The sequence below is a fragment of the Lagenorhynchus albirostris genome, chromosome 3 (genome assembly GCF_949774975.1).
Source record: "Lagenorhynchus albirostris chromosome 3, mLagAlb1.1, whole genome shotgun sequence".
Classification (NCBI taxonomy): domain Eukaryota; kingdom Metazoa; phylum Chordata; class Mammalia; order Artiodactyla; family Delphinidae; genus Lagenorhynchus; species Lagenorhynchus albirostris.
Window position 1 is genome coordinate 91,666,265 of NC_083097.1, and position 17,653 is coordinate 91,683,917.

The 17,653-nt window shown below is 36.7% G+C and overlaps 1 protein-coding gene across 2 annotated transcripts in view; it reads right to left on the reverse strand.

The window, feature by feature from the left end:
• The window catches only part of APC (APC regulator of WNT signaling pathway), a 137,702-nt gene that overhangs the window by 60,136 nt on the left and 59,913 nt on the right, over nucleotides 1-17,653 (reverse strand). For both annotated transcript variants that reach the window (XM_060143388.1, XM_060143389.1), the window contains exons 2-5: nucleotides 16,949-17,033; nucleotides 9,804-10,005; nucleotides 5,426-5,534; nucleotides 3,292-3,405 (exon numbers count right to left, since the gene is read on the reverse strand). In XM_060143388.1, coding sequence (XP_059999371.1) covers nucleotides 3,292-3,405; nucleotides 5,426-5,534; nucleotides 9,804-10,005; nucleotides 16,949-17,033 — 510 coding nt within the window. The remainder of the gene's footprint in view (nucleotides 1-3,291; nucleotides 3,406-5,425; nucleotides 5,535-9,803; nucleotides 10,006-16,948; nucleotides 17,034-17,653) is intronic.

A 17,653-nucleotide genomic window follows, 5' to 3' on the forward strand; every position in this document is an offset into this window, starting at 1 on the left:
GTCTTCCTAGGATCCACTTCCCTATGCTCATTAGCTGGCCATTCTAGTCTTACATGTTGAGTCATTTAAACAGAGAGTTAGGAGGGAAAGATGTACTGTGGACAATTACTAACAAATAGCTAACAGAAGCTAGCTATCAGCTACCAGAAGAGGAGCATCTAATTCTTCTTCCCTCATAATTCCAAGGCATAGCAGAACAGTATCAGGGAAATGAAATATGAAGGCAGAATTATGTGAACACTGGTTATGTTGCCCAGCAGCCATGGTAAATTTTTTTTTTAACGTTTTTATTGGAGTATAATTGCTTTACAATGGTGTGTTAGTTTCTGCTTTATAACAAAGCGAATGAGCTATACATATACACATATCCCCATATCTCCTCCCTCTTGCATCTCCCTCCCACCCTCCCTATCCTACCTCTCTAGGTGGTCACAAAGCACCAAGCTGATCTCCCTGTGCTATGCGGCTGCTTCCCATGAGCTACCTATTTTACATTTGGTAGTGTATATATGTCCATACCACGCTCTTTCTCCCAGATTACCCTACCCCCTCCCCATATCCTCAAGTCCATTCTCCAGTAGGTCTGTGTCTTTATTCCCATCTTGCCCCTAGGTTCTTCAGAACTTTTTTTTTTTTTTATTCCATATATGTGTGTTAGCATACGGTATTTGTTTTTCTCTTTCTGACTTACTTCTCTCTGTATGACAGACTCTAGGTCCATCCACCTCACTACAAATAACTCAATTTCATTTCTTTTTATGGCTGAGTAATATTCCATTGTATATATGTGCCACATCTTTATCCATTCATCTGTCGATGGACACTTAGAATGCTTCCACGTCCTGGCTACTGTAAATATAGCTGCAGTGAATATTGTGGTACATGACTATTTTTGAATTATGGTATTCTCAGGGTATATGCCCAGAGGTGGGATTGCTGGGTCATATGAGAGTTCTATTTTTAGTTTTTTAAGAAACCTCCATATTGTTCTCCATAGTGGCTGTATGAATTTACATTCCCACCAACAGTGCAAGAGGGTTCCCTTTTCCCCACACCCTCTCCAGCATTTATGGTTTGTAGATTTTTTGATGACAACCATTCTGACCGGTGTGAGATGATATCGCATTGTAGTTTTGATTTGCATTTGTCTAATGATGTTGAGCATTCTTTCATGTGTTTGTTGGCAATCTGTATATCTTCTTTGGAGAAATGTCTATTTAGGTCTTCTGCCCATTTTTGGATTGGGTTGTTTGTTTTTTTTGATATTGAGCTGCATGAGCTGCTTGTATGTTTTGGAGATTAATCCTTTGTCAGTTGCTTCATTTGCAAATATTTTCTCCCACTCTGAGGGTTGTCTTTTCGTCTTGTTTATGGTTTCCTTTGCTGTGCAAAAGCTTTTAAGTTTCATTAGGTCCCATTTGTTTATTTTTGCTTTTATTTCCATTTCTCTAGGAAGTGGGTGGGTCAAAAAGGATCTTGCTGTGATTTATGTCATAGAGTGTTCTCCTTATGTTTTCCTCTAAGAGCCTGATAGTGTCTGGCTTTACTTTTAGGTCTTTAATCCATTTTGAGTTTATTTTTGTGTATGGTGTTAGCGAGTGTTCTAATTTCATTCTTTTACATGTAGCTGTCCAGTTATCCCAGCACCACTTATTGAAGAGGCAGTCTTTTCTCCACTGTATATTCTTGCCTCCTTTATCAAAGATAAGGTGGGGCTTCCCTGGTGGCGCAGTGGTTGAGAGCCCACCTGCCGATGCAGGGGACATGAGTTCATGCCCAGGTCTGGGAAGATCCCACATGCCATGGAGTGGCTGGGCCTGTAAGCCATGGCTGCTGGGCCTGCGCGTCCGGAGCCTGTGCTCCGCAACAGGAGAGGCCACAACAATGAGAGGCCCGCGTACCATTAAAAAAAAAAAAAAAAAAAAGGATAAGGTGACCATATGTGCATGGGTTTAACTCTGGGCTTTCTATCCTGTTCCATTGATCTATATTTCTGTTTTTGTACCAGTACCATATTGTCTTAATTACTGTAGCTTTGTAGTATAGTCTGAAGTCTGGGAGCCTGATTCCTCCAGCTCCGTTTTTCTTTCTCAAGATTGCTTTGGCTATTCGGGGTCTTTTGTGTTTCCATACACATTGTGAAATTTTTTCTTCTAGTTTTGTGAAAAATGCCAGTGGTAGTTTGATAGGGATTGCACTGAATCTATAGATTGCTTTGGGTAGTATAGTCATTTTCACAATGTTGATTATTCCAATCCAAGAACATGGTATATCTCTCCATCTGTTTGTATCATCTTTAATTTCTTTCATCAGTGTCTTATAATTTCCTGCATATAGGCCTTTTGTCTCCTTAGGTAGGTTTATTCCTAGATATTTTATTCTTTTTGTTGCAATGGTAAATGGGAGTGTTTTCTTGATTTCACTTTCAGATTTTTCATCATTAGTGTATAGGAATGCCAGAGATTTTTGTGCATTAATTTTGTATCCTGCTACTTTACCAAATTCATTGATTAGCTCTAGTAGTTTTCTGGTAGCATCTTTAGGATTCTCTATGTATAGTATCATGTCATCTGCAAACAGTGACAGCTTTACTTCTTCTTTTCTGATTTGGATTCCTTTTCTTTTTCTTCTCTGACTGCTGTGGCTAAAACTTCCAAAACTATGTTGAATAACAGTGGTAAGAGTGGGCACCCTTGTCTTGTTCCTGATCTTAGTGAAAATGGTTTCAGTTTTTCACCACTGACGACGATGCTGGCTGTGGGTTTGTCATATATAGCCTTTATTATGTTGAGGTATGTTCCCTCTATGCCTACTTTCTGGAGGGTTTTTATCATAAATGGGTGTTGAATTTTGTCAAAAGCTTTCTCTGCATCTATTGAGATGATCATATGGTTTTTCTCCTTCAATTTGTTAATACGGTATATCACATTGATTGATTTGTGTATATTGGAGAATCCCTGCATTCCTGGGATAAACCCCACTTGATCATGGTGAATGATACTTTTAATGTGCTGTTGGATTCTGTTTGCTAGTATTTTGTTGAGGATTTTTGCATCTTTGTTCATCAGTGATAGATGCATGATCTTTGTGCATCTTTGTGACATCTTTGTCTGATTTTGGTATCAGGGTCATGGTAAATTATTCTTATTTTGAACTAGTGTCAAAGTAAAGACAGACTTTAACATATCTCTAATAATAAAATTTAATCAATGGTAACAGAGCTGTAATTCATTAGATTCTTAATAGCTCTCTAGCTAGTGTTCTTTCACAGTTTAATAATAAATAAGTTACCTGTGCTCGTTTTTCCATATCCTGGCAAGTACCCAGTTGTTCTTCCATTGCAACTCTGATTTGCCTTGCTTCATATTCCAATTGCCTTCTGGTCATATCTGTCTGTAAGGAAAACTAAAACCACAAATAAAATGGAAACATTAATATCTTGTGTGTTTATCAGTAAAAATAAAAAAGCATATAAGTACCAATAAATAAAATGAATAAGCAAATATGTAAGTTACTGTGCATGAGAGAATTATTTTTTACTCCAAGGAGTCCTAAAACTTGATTATCAGTGCTATGCTCAGACTGGGTCTCTGATGTGAAATGCAGAGTTGAAACACTTTTATTGCCTCATAGTCACAAACAGCTTTAAATAAATTGTACACTTTCATTTAAAATATATAATTGGGGACTTCCCTGGTGGCACAGTCATTAAGAATCTGTCTGTCAATGCAGGGGACATGGGTTTGAGCCCTGGTCCAGGAAGATCCCACATGCTGTGGAGCAACTAAGCCTGTGTGCCACAACTACTGAGCCTGTGTGCCACAACTACTGAAGTCTGTGCGCCTAGAGCCCATGCTCTGCAACGAGAAGCCACCACAATGAGAAGCCTGTGCACCAAAGAGTAGCCCCTGCTCGCCAGAGGTAGAGAAAGCCTGCACGCAGCAACGAAGACTCAATGCAGCCATAAATAAATAAATTTTATAAATAAATAAATTAAATAAAACATATAATCAGTCCAGTTAGGGTAAGCCTATCTTCAGTCACCTTATAATCCTGCTCTGAAGAGGTAGTACTTTGAATTATTAAAAACTAGAATAGTAATGTGGACAACACAGAATAATCAAGAATCAGGTCCATCATCCTTAAGTTTATACATCAATTTTAGGTACAGACTGTTGTATACATGTAGACTAAACAGAGAGAACTTTCCCATTTGTAAAAAGAAGAAAATGGAATAAGAAAAAGCTTTTATATAATATAATCATTAATTGTGAGACAACACAAACTTTTTGGTAAAAATCCAAATGTGAACCCAAGTTGAAACAAACCAAAAAAAGTACTTCACAGAGTGGGTGTTAATTCATTCAAAATTTTATTTGCTCTTTAACTAAAATTCCAGGTACTGTGGTAACTGCTAGGCACAAAAAAGGATGAAAAGGACAAGGTAAATAAACTTGCAAAGACACGCTCCAAGAGGTGATAAAGGTTAAAAATATGACTAGACAAAATGATAGGTAACAGGGTTATAATGGGCCATGACGAGAGTAAGGAAGTGCTGTAGATTTTTCATGCTCTATACACCCAATAAAAAGCTGCATGTGTGGAATTCCCTGGTGGTCCACAGGCTAGGACTCTGCGCTTTCATTGCTGAGGGCCTGGGTTCGATCCCTGGTCAGGGAACTAAGATCCCAGGAGCCGTGAGGCGGGACCAAAGAAAAGAAAATGAAAAATTTAAGCTAAGAGCGGAAGATATATTTTAATTAGCCTATTTTTCCCTTTTTAAAAATTATTTTAAAATTTATGGATAACAGTTAAAATATAGTTTTGTTTAAAATTATTAATGTTATTAATGTATTTCAGAAATGTTCTTACATGTGCCATCCCATGAATAAAACAGTTGACATGGAGAGGTTGGGTGGGGAGGAAGAGGCTGACAGAATTAAATTATTTTTTTTTACATAGTTATATTTGCAAAACAAATTTAGTATATCTGCAAAAAGCCCTAAGATCCATACCACCAGATACTGTCGTTTGAATAGGACACAAGTTATCTCAAAGATACTTTTAATGCAAAAATTATCTGGCATGAGTCCTGTAATACAGTTCAAAAAACAGACAGATGGTAATAAACATTTCTACAGAGTACGTGTGGTAATTGAACACACAGAATTAAAAAACCAGTTTCCTAGTAGAACCCTGAGTCCTTTAGTATTCAAACTTAAGAGGTTTTCTTAACAAGGGACTTAAAATAAATATGCTTGAGCCTAATGAAATTTTATCATCTTTATAAACAAAATTCATTATTATATATTTAGGTTTAAAGTTGGATAAAACATATTACTGTTTACAAATAACTATAAATGCAGTTATAAATTTATATATACTTTTAGATATTACAAATAAGTCACTTTGTCAAGTTACTTACATTTTCAGTTAAAGGAAGACTATCTATTCTTTTAGTGAGATTCTGAAGTTGAGCATAATACCAGTCTTTTTCCTTTTCTTCTTTGTCAAGGTCAGCAAGAAGCAATGATCTGTTTTTCAAAAAAAGTTAAGTTTACACAATGCTAATATAGCACACACAACAGCAGTTCTGATAAGCTGTAACTGTACTGTTCTCTATTTAAAGTATAATGAATAAATGAAAATTTTATTAATTTTGGATTTTTGAAGGTGGGACTTAATACAAGAATAAAAAGTATAATAAAGGAGTAAAGAAAAGCAGTAATTATGCAAAAAACAAACCTAGAGTACAGGGAACTACTGCATTGGACATAGATGTAGCTTTCAGCTTCTCAGCAGTTAAAACAGTTAAGAAATATATTGTCACTGTGTAATAAGAGGAAATTATTCTGAGGGAGAGAAACGTTTTCTTAGTTTGGAATTTGAAGATGAATTTGTTGTGTAAATTCCTCACAACCTAATCGATGATGTCCTCAATAACAATCTATATCAAGATACTCCATATCTGACCATTATAAAGATAAATGTAAAATAAGAGTGTTAATGGGAAAAAATCAGTAGGTACAAGAAGTATATGATCTATCTCCTCTCATGTGGCTCTTTCCCAAAGCGACCACTATTATCACTCTCGTGTATATATTTCCAGAGACACTCTATAAAAATGCAAGGAGATATATATATATATATATAATTACATGTACATTTTTTAAACATAAATAGTAGTATATTTTTATATGTGTTGTCCTATAACTTTTTTTTTCCCACTTAAAAATCTATCTTGGAGATCACTCTATCAGAACATAAGAAGGTCCTATGTGTTTTTTGCTAGCTGCAAAGATATTCATGAATCCATACAGGGATAAACTATAACTGGTTCTATGTTGGAGAGCATTTAGGATCTTTCTAATTTTTTGCTATTACAAACAATGCTGCACTGAATATCCTTATACATAAGTTCATTTCACAAATGTGCAAGCATGTACAGAAGATAAATTCCTAGGGTATGTAAATTTTAAAATTACTGCCCTTATTAGGTATTGTACCTATTTATGCTCTTGCCACCTTCACCAATGCAAACATTTTATCAAATGTTTAAAAAATTTTTACATACCTAGGATTTTAAGAAATCTTACATCACTATGGTTGTAATTTGATTTTTATTAGTATGAGTAAGGTTAAGTATTTTTTCAAGTTTAAAATCCATTTGTATTTCCATTTCTGTGACTTTTTCTTATTTATAGGACCTCTTCTATATTAAGAATGATAGCACTTTGTCAGTAATAAATATTTTTTCTCAGTTTACACTTGTTTTTTCACTATGTTTTTGCCATGTAGAAAATTTTAATTTTCCGGTAGTCAGATCTGAGGATATTTTTTTTATGGCTTCTGGGGTTTGCTCCTACACAGAGTTGTTCCCCACTCTGACACTGTTACTTTAAAATTCTATTTGATTGTATTTTCTTGAAGAATATGTATGCATGTGAGTATGGAAGGTTCTATTCTTGCTAAAATTCCCTTTCCTTTACTGAGAAGCAATTTAAAAAATAAGAAATAAGCCTTTACTTTTGATGTGGCAACCTCAGTAGTGAGGGAATCCATGGGAAGGAAGCCAGGCCCTGGTTATGATGTAACAACCTGGGGTGGGGGAGGTGTGCTGACCAATGAGAAGCTGTCCCCTCCCTTCCATTTTTGACGAAAGAACCAGGAGAAAGCAATGTAGAAATCTTGAATCTCTTTCACAGGCTGGATACTAAAACTGACATAAAAATGAGATCTGATTCTATTTTTCAATGTTCCCTGGTGAGTACCTGTAGGACCTACCAGGACTAAGGTGGGGAAATAAGGGATAGATGGAGATGCTATTTCCTCTGATTACTCTCCAATAAATAGGCTTATTTAAATAAGATTTGGGTGCTAAAAGTGCTTAAATGGATAGGCTAATGTTAGTGATGGTCGTGGAGTGAGGAAAATGTTAAGGAGAAGAGGGACAAGTTGTTACTCTCAAGTTTAAGATCGAACTGTGGCAAAATGCTCTGGGGAAGCAAAAGTTACCAAGTCTTGAGCCAGCATGATAACAAGTGGTTAGCTGAGAGTAGCTGATCTTGTAACTTACACAACAGTGCTTAAGACTCAACACTGAAACAAGGTCCAGACCCAGAAGCTGGTGGGTCTCTATGGTTTGTTTAGTGTACTAATGGCTTATTTAGTGACTGTCAAGAGTCTTCTTTAAAATGTAAATCTCATGTCTTCTTAGTCCTCTAGCTAATTCAAGATCATCTAGAAGAGCATGGCACATGTATTATGCACTTAAATATTTGTTAAATGTATTAATGGCTAATGTGACAATGGCTGCCTATTGAGTGTATCAGACATAGTGCTAAGTACTTTTTAAAAAATCGAATTTTATCCTCACAACATCTTTTAAGGTAGTTCTTCTTTTTTTTTTGGCGATACACGGGCCTCTCACTGCTGTGGCCTCGCCCGTTGCGGAGCACAGGCTCCGGACGCGCAGGCTCAGCAGCCATGGCCCACGGGCCCAGCCACTCCGCGGCATGTGGGATCCTCCTGGACCGGGGCACGAACCCATGTCCCCTGAATCGGCAGGCGGACTCTCAACCACTGCGCCACCAGGGAAACCCTAGGTAGTTATTCTTATGCTAATTTTACAGACTGGAAAACTGAAGTTCAGAAAGGTTATGGACCTGGGTCTGAGTCCTGGCTTGACTACTTTCTAACACTTATCTCAATTATCTTGGGCAATACAGAAAACAAGAAAAAAAAAAGAGACACAGAGATAGTTGATCTATGACTTAAGGGATATCTAGAAATCTATGATATCTAGTTGATCTGTGACTTAAGGGATATCTAGAGGGAGAAAAATCATCAAAGAAATAACAGAATTTTCAAAAGCTGAAGAAAATACATTTCCAGAGAAAAAGGGCACAGTGAGTATACAGCATGATGAATCAACAAAACACATATACCAAGGCATTCTGAAAGCTTCAAAAGAAGAAAAATGGTTCCCTGGAAAGGAATGTTAATCAGACCGATACTAAATTTTTCATCAGTGACATTGATTACGAAGAAGGAAAATAAGTTTGAGCCTAGACCTATCCAAACTATCAGGTGTGAGAGCAAAATAAAGATATTGTCACATAAACAATAACTAAATTTACCTCCAAACACAGTGAAAACTAAGAGAACACAAGATATATCAGAACTACACACACATATACTCTTCCCCCTCTCTCTCTGCTAATAAAATTAGACTTTTATCTACATGAAGCAAAGTAAGTTCCTAGGAAAGTCAGTATGCTCACATTCCTCTTAACAGAGCTCAAAGGGGACAAAGAGATGGAAGATTGTAGACCCTAGTTATTAGCTTCTTATTTTTCAGGATAGTGTTTCCTAGACTCTCAGAAACAGTCGCGATTCAAGGTATGAAACAGAGACTCATGTAAACTCAGAAGAGTAAAGAAAGCTTAACACTATTTCTGGTCCAGATGATGATCCCTATTTTTAGAGATGGACAAACCTGAAACCAGAGGGAAAGTAGTAAAAGGTCTTTTGCCTCTCAGTGAGATATGCTAGGCATTTTCCATATATTAATATTCATTTTTCATAACTCCACAAGGTAGAATCATATCCCTATTTTACAGAAGGGAATGACACAAAAATTTAATGACTTGACCAAGGTCCCAGAGGTAATACGTAACATTTATACATTTGAATATTTCTTGAAAGTCTAATACAACTTTTAGGAATATAAATATAATATGGTATTTATCACACATAAAGGAATTTATACGTTTTTAGAAGGTACAAAACACTTGACAAAGTTCCTAATAACAATATATATTCTGATACTCGTAGTGAGATGATTTGAACTTCAAGAAGAAAAGAATTAATACGCTAGCTCTGAGAAACCAGAACTTATTCTATGTCAAGTAATGTTTTTTAGACTTGGAAACTGATAAATTAAAAAATGTTTCATTTGTGGCCACTTGTGATAGGCCTTTAATAATGGAAACAGTCATCTTATACTGGATCTAGTAGTTATTTAAGATCATGTGTATTACTCAATGTACAGAGCATGTGAGTATTTAAGTGACAAAGTAGAAGTTCAGAATCCCAAGAAATTGCCTCCTTTACATTTTTTCGATTTAAGGTAAGTACAATCAACAACATACTGTTTTTGAGATAATAAAGGCAAAATGCTCTCTGTTTGTGATCATCCACCATACCCGCTTCATAATTCCTATCTTGTATCATTAAAAAAATGACAAAATACTAGCTAAAATTGGAGCATACAAGTTTACTATTTAATGAAGAAAAGTTACCTCTCTTTTTCAAGTTCTTCTAAATAACCGGTATTTTCTCTGCTTCCATTTACAAACCCTCTTCTCGGAAATGAACCCATAGGAACAGGACTGCACTCTCCTGAACGACTAGATACAGATCCTTCTCGGCTTCCGTAAGAACGGAGGGACATTTTTGACCGTAGTTTCACTCCAGGAAAATTACTGCTATCTAAGTTAAGTTCTAAATAAAATACAGACAAGTTTTTATAAAACAATTGCTTTAAGTGCTCTAAAATATTGCTAATGCAATTATATTATCTTTTTATTTTTTAACATCTTTATTGGAGTATAATTGCTTTACAATGGTGTGTTAGTGTCTGCTTTATAACAAAGTGAATCAGCTATACATATACATATATCCCCATATCTCTTCCCTCTTGCGTCTCCCTCCCACCCTCACTATGTGGTCACAAAGCACTGAGCTGATCTCCCTGTGCTATGCAGCTGCTTCCAACTATCTATCTATTTTACATTTGGTAGTGTATGTGTCCATGCCACTCTCTCACTTTGCCCCAGATTACCCTTCCCCTTCCCCATATCTTCAAGTCCATTCTCTAGCAGGTCTGTGTCTTTATTCCCATCTTGCCCCTAAGTTCTTCAGAACTATTTTTTAAAATTCCATATATGTATGTTAGCATACGGTATTTTTTTTAACATCTTTATTGGAGTATAATTGCTTTACAATGGTGTGTTAGTTTGTGCTTTATAACAAAGTGAATCAGTTATACATATACATATGCTCCCATACCTCTTCCCTCTTGCGTCTCCCTCCCTCCCACCTTCCCTATCCCACCCCTCTAGGTGGTCACAAACCACCTAGCTGATCTCCCTGTGCTATGCGGCTGCTTCCCACGAGCTATCTATTTTACGTTTGGTAGTGTATATATGTCCATGCCACTCTCTCTGTCACAGCTTACCCTTCCCGCTCCCCATATCCTCAAGTCCATTCTCTAGTAGGTTTGTGTCTTTATTTCCAACTTACCCCTAGGTTCCTCATGACCTTTTTTTTTCTTAGATTCCTATGTGTTAGCATATGGTATTTGTTTTTCTCTTTCCGACTTACTTCACTCTGTATGACGGACTCTAGGTCCATCCACCTCACTACAAATACCTCAATTTTGTTTCTTTTTATGGCTGAGTAATATTCCATTGTACATATGTGCCACATCTTCTTTATCCACTCATCTTTTGGTGGGCACTTAGGTTGCTTCCATGTCCTGGCTATTGTAAATAGAACTGCAATGAACATTGTGGTACATGACTGTTTTTGAATTATGGTTTTCTCAGGGTATATGCCCAGTAGTGGGATTGCTGGGTCATATGGTAATTCTATTTTTAGTTTTTTAAGGAACCTCCATACTGTTCTCCATAGTGGCTGAACCAATTTACATTCCCACCAACAGTGCAAGAGTGTTCCCTTTTCTCCACACCCTCTCCAGCATTTATTGTTTCTAGATTTTTTGATGATGGCCATTCTGACCGGTGTGAGATGATATCTCATTGTAGTTTTGATTTGCATTTCTCTAATGATAAATGATGTTGAGCATTCTTTCATATGTTTGTTGGCAATCTGTATATCTTCTTTGGAGAAATGTCTATTTAGGTCTTCTGCCCAATTTTGGATTGGGTTGTTTTTTTTGTTATTGAGCTGAATGAGCCGCTTGTAAATCTTGGAGATGAATCCTTTGTCAGTTGCTTCATTTGCAAATATTTTCTCCCATTCTGAGGGTTGTCCTTTGGTCTTGTTTATAGTTTCCTTTGCTGGGCAAAGGCTCTTACCTTTCATTAGGTCCTATTTGTTTATTTTTGTTTTTATTTCCATTTCTCTAGGAGGTGGGTCAAAAAGGATCTTGCTGTGATTTATGTCATAGAGTCTTCTGCCTATGTTTTCCTCTAAGAGTTTGATAGTTTCTGGCCTTACATTTAGGTCTTTAATCCATTTTGAGTCTATTTTTGTGTATTGTGTTAGGGAGTGTTCTAATTTCATACTTTTACGTGTACCTGTCCAGTTTCCCCAGCACCACTTATTGAAGAGCTGTCTTCTCTCCACTGTATATTCTTGCCTACTTTATCAAAGATAAGGTGACTATATGTGCGTGGGTTTAACTCTGGGCTTTCTATCCTTTTCCATTGATCTATATTTCTGTTTTTGTGCCAGTACCATACTGTTTTGATTACTGTAGCTTTGTAGTATAGTCTGAAGTCCAAGAACCTGACTCCTCCAGCTCCATTTCTTTCTCAAGATTGCTTTGGCTATTCGGAGTCTTTTGTGTTTCCATACACTTTGTGAAATTTTTTATTCTAGCTCTGTGTAAAATGCCAGTGGTAGTTTGATAGGGATTGCATTGAATCTATAGATTGCTTTGGGTAGTATAGTCATTTTCACAATGTTGATTATTCCAATCTAAGAACATGGTATATCTCTCCATCTGTTTGTATCATCTTTAATTTCTTTCACCAGTGTCTCATAATTTTCTGCATACAGGTCTTTTGTCTCCTTAGGTAGGTTTATTCCAAGATGTTTTATTCTTTTTGTTGCAGTGGTAAATGGGAGTATTTTCTTGATTTCACTTTCAGATTTTTCATCATTAGTGTATAGGAATGCAAGAGATTTCTGTGCATTAAGTATGTATCCTGCTACTTTACCAAAATTCATTGATTAGCTCTAGTAGTTTTCTGGTAGCATCTTTTGGATTCTCTATGTATAGTATCATGTCATCTGCAAACAGTGACAGCTTTACTTCTTCTTTTCTGATTTGGATTCCTTTTATTTCTTTTTCTTCTCTGATTGCTGTGGCTAAAACTTCCAAAACTATGTTGAATAACAGTAGTGAGAGTGGGCAACCTTGTCTTGTTCCTGATCTTAGTGGAAATGATTTCAGTTTCTCACCACTGAGAACAATGTTGGCTGTAGGTTTGTCATATATGGCCTTTATTACGTTGAGGTAAGTTCCCTCCATGCCTACTTTCTGGAGGGTTTTAATCATAAATGGGTGTTGAATTTTGTCAAAAGCTTTCTCTACATCTATTGAGATGATATGGTTTTTCTCCTTCAATTTGTTAATATGGTGTATCACATTGATTGATTTGCGTATATTGAAGAATCCTTTCATTCCTGAGATAAACCCCAATTTATCATGGTGTATGATCCTTTTACTGTGCTGTTGGATTCCGTTTGCTAGTATATTGTTGAGGATTTTTGCATCTATGTTCATCAGTGATACCGGCCTGTAGTTTTGTTTCTTTGTGACATCTTTGTCTGGTTTTGGTATCAGGGTGATGGTGGCCTCGTAGAATTCGTTTGGGAGTGTTCCTCCATCTCCTATACTTTGGAAGAGTTTGAGAAGGATAGGTGTTAGCTCTTCTCTAAATGTTTGATAGAATTCGCCTGTGAAGCCATCTGGTCCTGGGCTTTTGTCTGTTGGAAGATTTTTAATCACTGTTTCAATTTCAGTGCTTGTGATTGTTCTGTTCATATTTTCTATTTCCTCCTGGTTCACTCTTGGAAGGTTGTGCATTTCTAAGAATTTGTCCATTTCTTCGTGGTTGTCCATTTTATTGGCATATAGTTGCTTGTTGTAATCTCTCATGATCCTTTGTATTTCTGCAGTGTCAGTTGTTACTTCTCTTTTTTCACTTCTACTTCTACTGATTTGAGTCTTCTCCTTTTTCTTGATGAGTCTGGCTAATGGTTTATCAATTTTGTTTATCTTCTCAAAGAACCAGCTTTTAGTTTTATTGATCTTTGCTACTGTTTCCTTCTTTTCCTTTTCATTTATTTCTGATCTGATCTTTATGATTTCTTTCCTTCTGCTAATTTTGGTTTTTTTTTTGTTCTTCTTTCTCTAATTTCTTTAGGTGTAAGGTTAGGTTGTTTATTTGAGATGTTTCTTGTTTCTTAAGGTAGGATTGTATTGCTATAAACTTCCCTCTTATAACTGTTTTTGCTGCATCCCATAGCTTTGGGGTCATTGTGTTTTCACTGTCATTTGTTTCTAGGTATTTTTTGATTTCCTCTTTGATTTCTTCAGTGGTCTCTTGGTTATTAAGTAGTGTATTGTTTAGCCTCTATGTGTTTGTATTTTTTACAGATATTTTCCTGTAATTGATATCTAGTCTCATAGCGTTGTGGTTGGAAAAGATACTTGATACGAGTTCAATTTTCTTAAATCTACCAAGGCCTGATTTGTGACCCAAGATATGATCTATCCTGGAGAATGTTCCATGAGCACTGGAGAAGAAAGTGTATTGTTGTTTTTGGATGGAATGTCCTATAAATATCAATTAAGTCCATCTTGTTTAATGTATCATTTAAAGCTTGTGCTTCCTTATTTATTTTCGTTTTGGATGATCTGTCCATTGGTGAAAGTGGGGTGTTAAAGTCCCCTACTCTGATTGTGTTACTGTCGATTTCCTCTTTTATGGCTGTCAGTACTTGCCTTATGTATTGAGGTGCTCCTATGTTGGCTGCATAAATATTTACAACTGTTATATCTTCTTCTTGGATTGATCCCTTAATCATTATGTAGTGTCCTTCTTTGTCTCTTGTAATAAATAGTCTTTGTTTTAAAGCTTATTTTGTCTGATATGAGAATTGCCACTCCAGCTTTCTTTTGATTTCCATTTGCATGGATTATCTTTTTCCATCCCCTCATTCTCAGTCTGTATGTGTCTCTAGGTCTGAAGTGGGTCTCTTGTAGACAGCATATATATGGGTCTTGTTTTTGTATGCATTCAGCCAGTCTGTGTCTTCTGGTTGCAGCATTTAATCCATTTATATTTAAAGTAATTATCGATATGTATATTCCTATTACCATTTTCTTAATTGTTTTGGGTTTGTTATTGTAGGTCTTTTCCTTCTCTTGTGTTTCCTGCCTAGAGAAGTTCCTTTAGCATTCGTTGTAAAGCTGGTTTGGTGGTGCTGAATTCTCCTAGCTTTTGCTTGTCTGTAAAGGTTTTAATTTCTCTGTCCAATCTGAATGAGATCCTTGCTGGGTAGAGTAATCTTGGTTGTAGGTTTTTCCCTTTCATCACTTTAAATATGTCCTGCCACTCCCTTCTGGCTTGCAGAGTTTCTGCTGAAAGATCAGCTGTTGACCTTATGGGGATTCCCTTGTATGTTATTTGTTTCTTTTCCCTTGCTGCTTTTAATATTTTTTCTTTGTATTTAATTTTTGACAGTTTGATTAATATGTGTCTCGGCGTGTTTCTCCTTGGATTTATCCTGTATGGGACTCCCTGTGCTTCCTGGACTTGATTCACTCTTTCCTTTCCCATATTAGGGAAGTTTTCAACTATAATCTCTTCAAATATTTTCTCAGTCCCTTTCTTTTTCTCTTCTTCTTCTGGGACCCCTATAATTCAAATGTTGGTGTGTTTAATGTTATCCCAGATGTCTCTGAGACTGTCCTCAATTCTTTTCATTCTTTTTTCTTTATTCTGCTCTGCGGCAGTTATTTCCACTATTTTATCTTCCAGGTCACTTATCCGTTCTTCTGCCTCAGTTATTCTGCTATTGATCCCTTCTAGAGAATTTTTAATTTCATTTATTGTGTTGTTCATCACTGTTTGTTTGCTCTTTAGTTCTTCTAGGTCCTTGTTAAACATTTCTTATATTTTCTCCATTCTATTTCCAAGATTTTGGATCATCTTTACTATCATTATTCTGAATTCTTTTTCAGGTAGACTGCCTATTTCCTCTTCATTTGTTAGGTCTGGTGGGTTTCTGCCTTGCTCCTTCATCTGCTGTGTGTTTCTCTGTCTTCTCATTTTGCTTAACTTACTGTGTTTGGGGTCTCCTTTTCGCAAGCTGCAGGTTCATAGTTCCCGTTGTTTTTGGTGTCTGCCCCCAGTGGCTAAGGTTTGTTCAGTGCATTGTGTAGGCTTCCTGGTGGAGGGGACTAGTGCCTGTGTTCTGGCGGATGAGGCTGGATCTTGTCTTTCTGGTGGGCAGGTCCATGTCTGGTGGTGTGTTTTGGGGTGTCTGTGGCCTTATTATGATTTTAGGCAGCTTCTCTGCTAATGGGTGGGGGTGTGTTCCTGTCTTGCTAGTTGTTTGGCATAGGATGTCCAGCACTGTAGCTTGCTGGTCGTTGAGTGGAGCTGGGTGTTGGCGTTGAGATGGAGATCTCTGGGAGATTTCTGCCATTTGATATTATGTGGAGCTGGGATGTCTTTTGTGGACCAATGTCCTGAACTTAGCTCTCCCACCTGAGAGGCACAGCCCTGATGCTTGGTTGGAGCACCTACAGCCTGTAACCCACACAGCTGGTCACACAGAAATCCATGGGTCAGTGAGGACAGGCGAAACTTGAGTCTGGCTTCAACTCAAACTTGAACTCCAGAGATAACCTGTCAGGTGAACGCAGCCCCCCGCGGAGAAAACTTTACACACAGCACAGTGAGCCACCCTGTGACTCCCTCCTCAGTACCTCCTGGCGGTTCTATCTTTTAAAATGGAAATCTTTGGTTCATATTTTAGCCCTCTGATTTTAAGTCATTTTATAATATAACTGATAATACATTATATATATTACATAAAGCCTGTAGGAGTACTAAATTATGGCAGCTACTGAGCAGCAAATTTATATAGGAAACAGAAGAAATCCTATCACAAATGCTGATGCTCAGAGAAATTCATTGACTCCTGGTTCTATAAGAGAAACAGTCCCACAAAAAATCAGGCCATATGTATGAAGATAAAGCACTTCTATACTGGATGGAACAAAGAAGGTCACTGACTCCTTCAAATGAAGCAGTGGGCCCAGTTTGTGGCATATAGCTTATTAAAGGCCTATTTAGTGACTAGTGGAACAGCAATGAGTTTTAGAAAGAGCTGAAAATTATCAAGGAAGTAATCTAAAATAGTTTATTCAAAGCCAAGAAAACCCAATACCAACATTCTAATCAAGAGAAGCTGTACTTGGGTATATACACCTAAAGCTGACAACTAGACCTTAAAAAAATTACTTTAAAATACTTTTTAAAAAATCTACCTTTGATATATGTATATGTATAGCTGATTCACTTTGTTATAAAGCAGAAACTAACACACCACTGTAAAGCAATTATACTCCAATAAAGATGTTAAATAAATAAATAAATAAATAAATAAATAAATCTACCTTTGAGACGCTCTAATAAATCAATCTGTCCAGACGAAGCCATAGCTTCATCTTCAATACTTCCTTGTAGTTGTTTAAGTACTTCCTGTAAAAAAGAACACAATATATTAACATGACAAAATTCTAAGTAATTTTTTTTCATAATATGAACTTAATTTTTTAAATTTTTAAAAAACTTTTTGGCTGCATTGGGTCTTCGTTGCTGCGTGTGGGCTTCTCATTGCAGTGGCTTCTCTTGTTGCAGAGATGGGCTCTAGGCACACAGGCTCAGTAGTTGTGACGTGTAGGCTCAGTAGTTGTGGCTCATGGGCTTAGTTGCTCCATGGCATGTGGGATCTTCCTGGACCAGAGATCAAACCCGTGTCCCCTGCATTGGCAGGCAGATCCTTAACTACTGTGCCAGCAGGGAAGCCCCCTAAGTAACTTTTTGAAGACATGCTTCTACATTTCTTGGCATTTAGGTCTGCCTGGGGAACAAAGTGATTTCAGATCTATCTGAAAACGTATCATAAATTGTAAAGTACTCTACATATATTACCTATTGCTAATTATGAATAATAAATTATAGCCCAACAACAGTGATATTTTGTGATAATGGTGATTATGGGTAGTCTCCATGCAATATACTATATATATGGAATAGTTAAGATATATTATCTGCAACTTCTGAAATAATATAGCAAAGCGGATCATTCTCATCTTTCA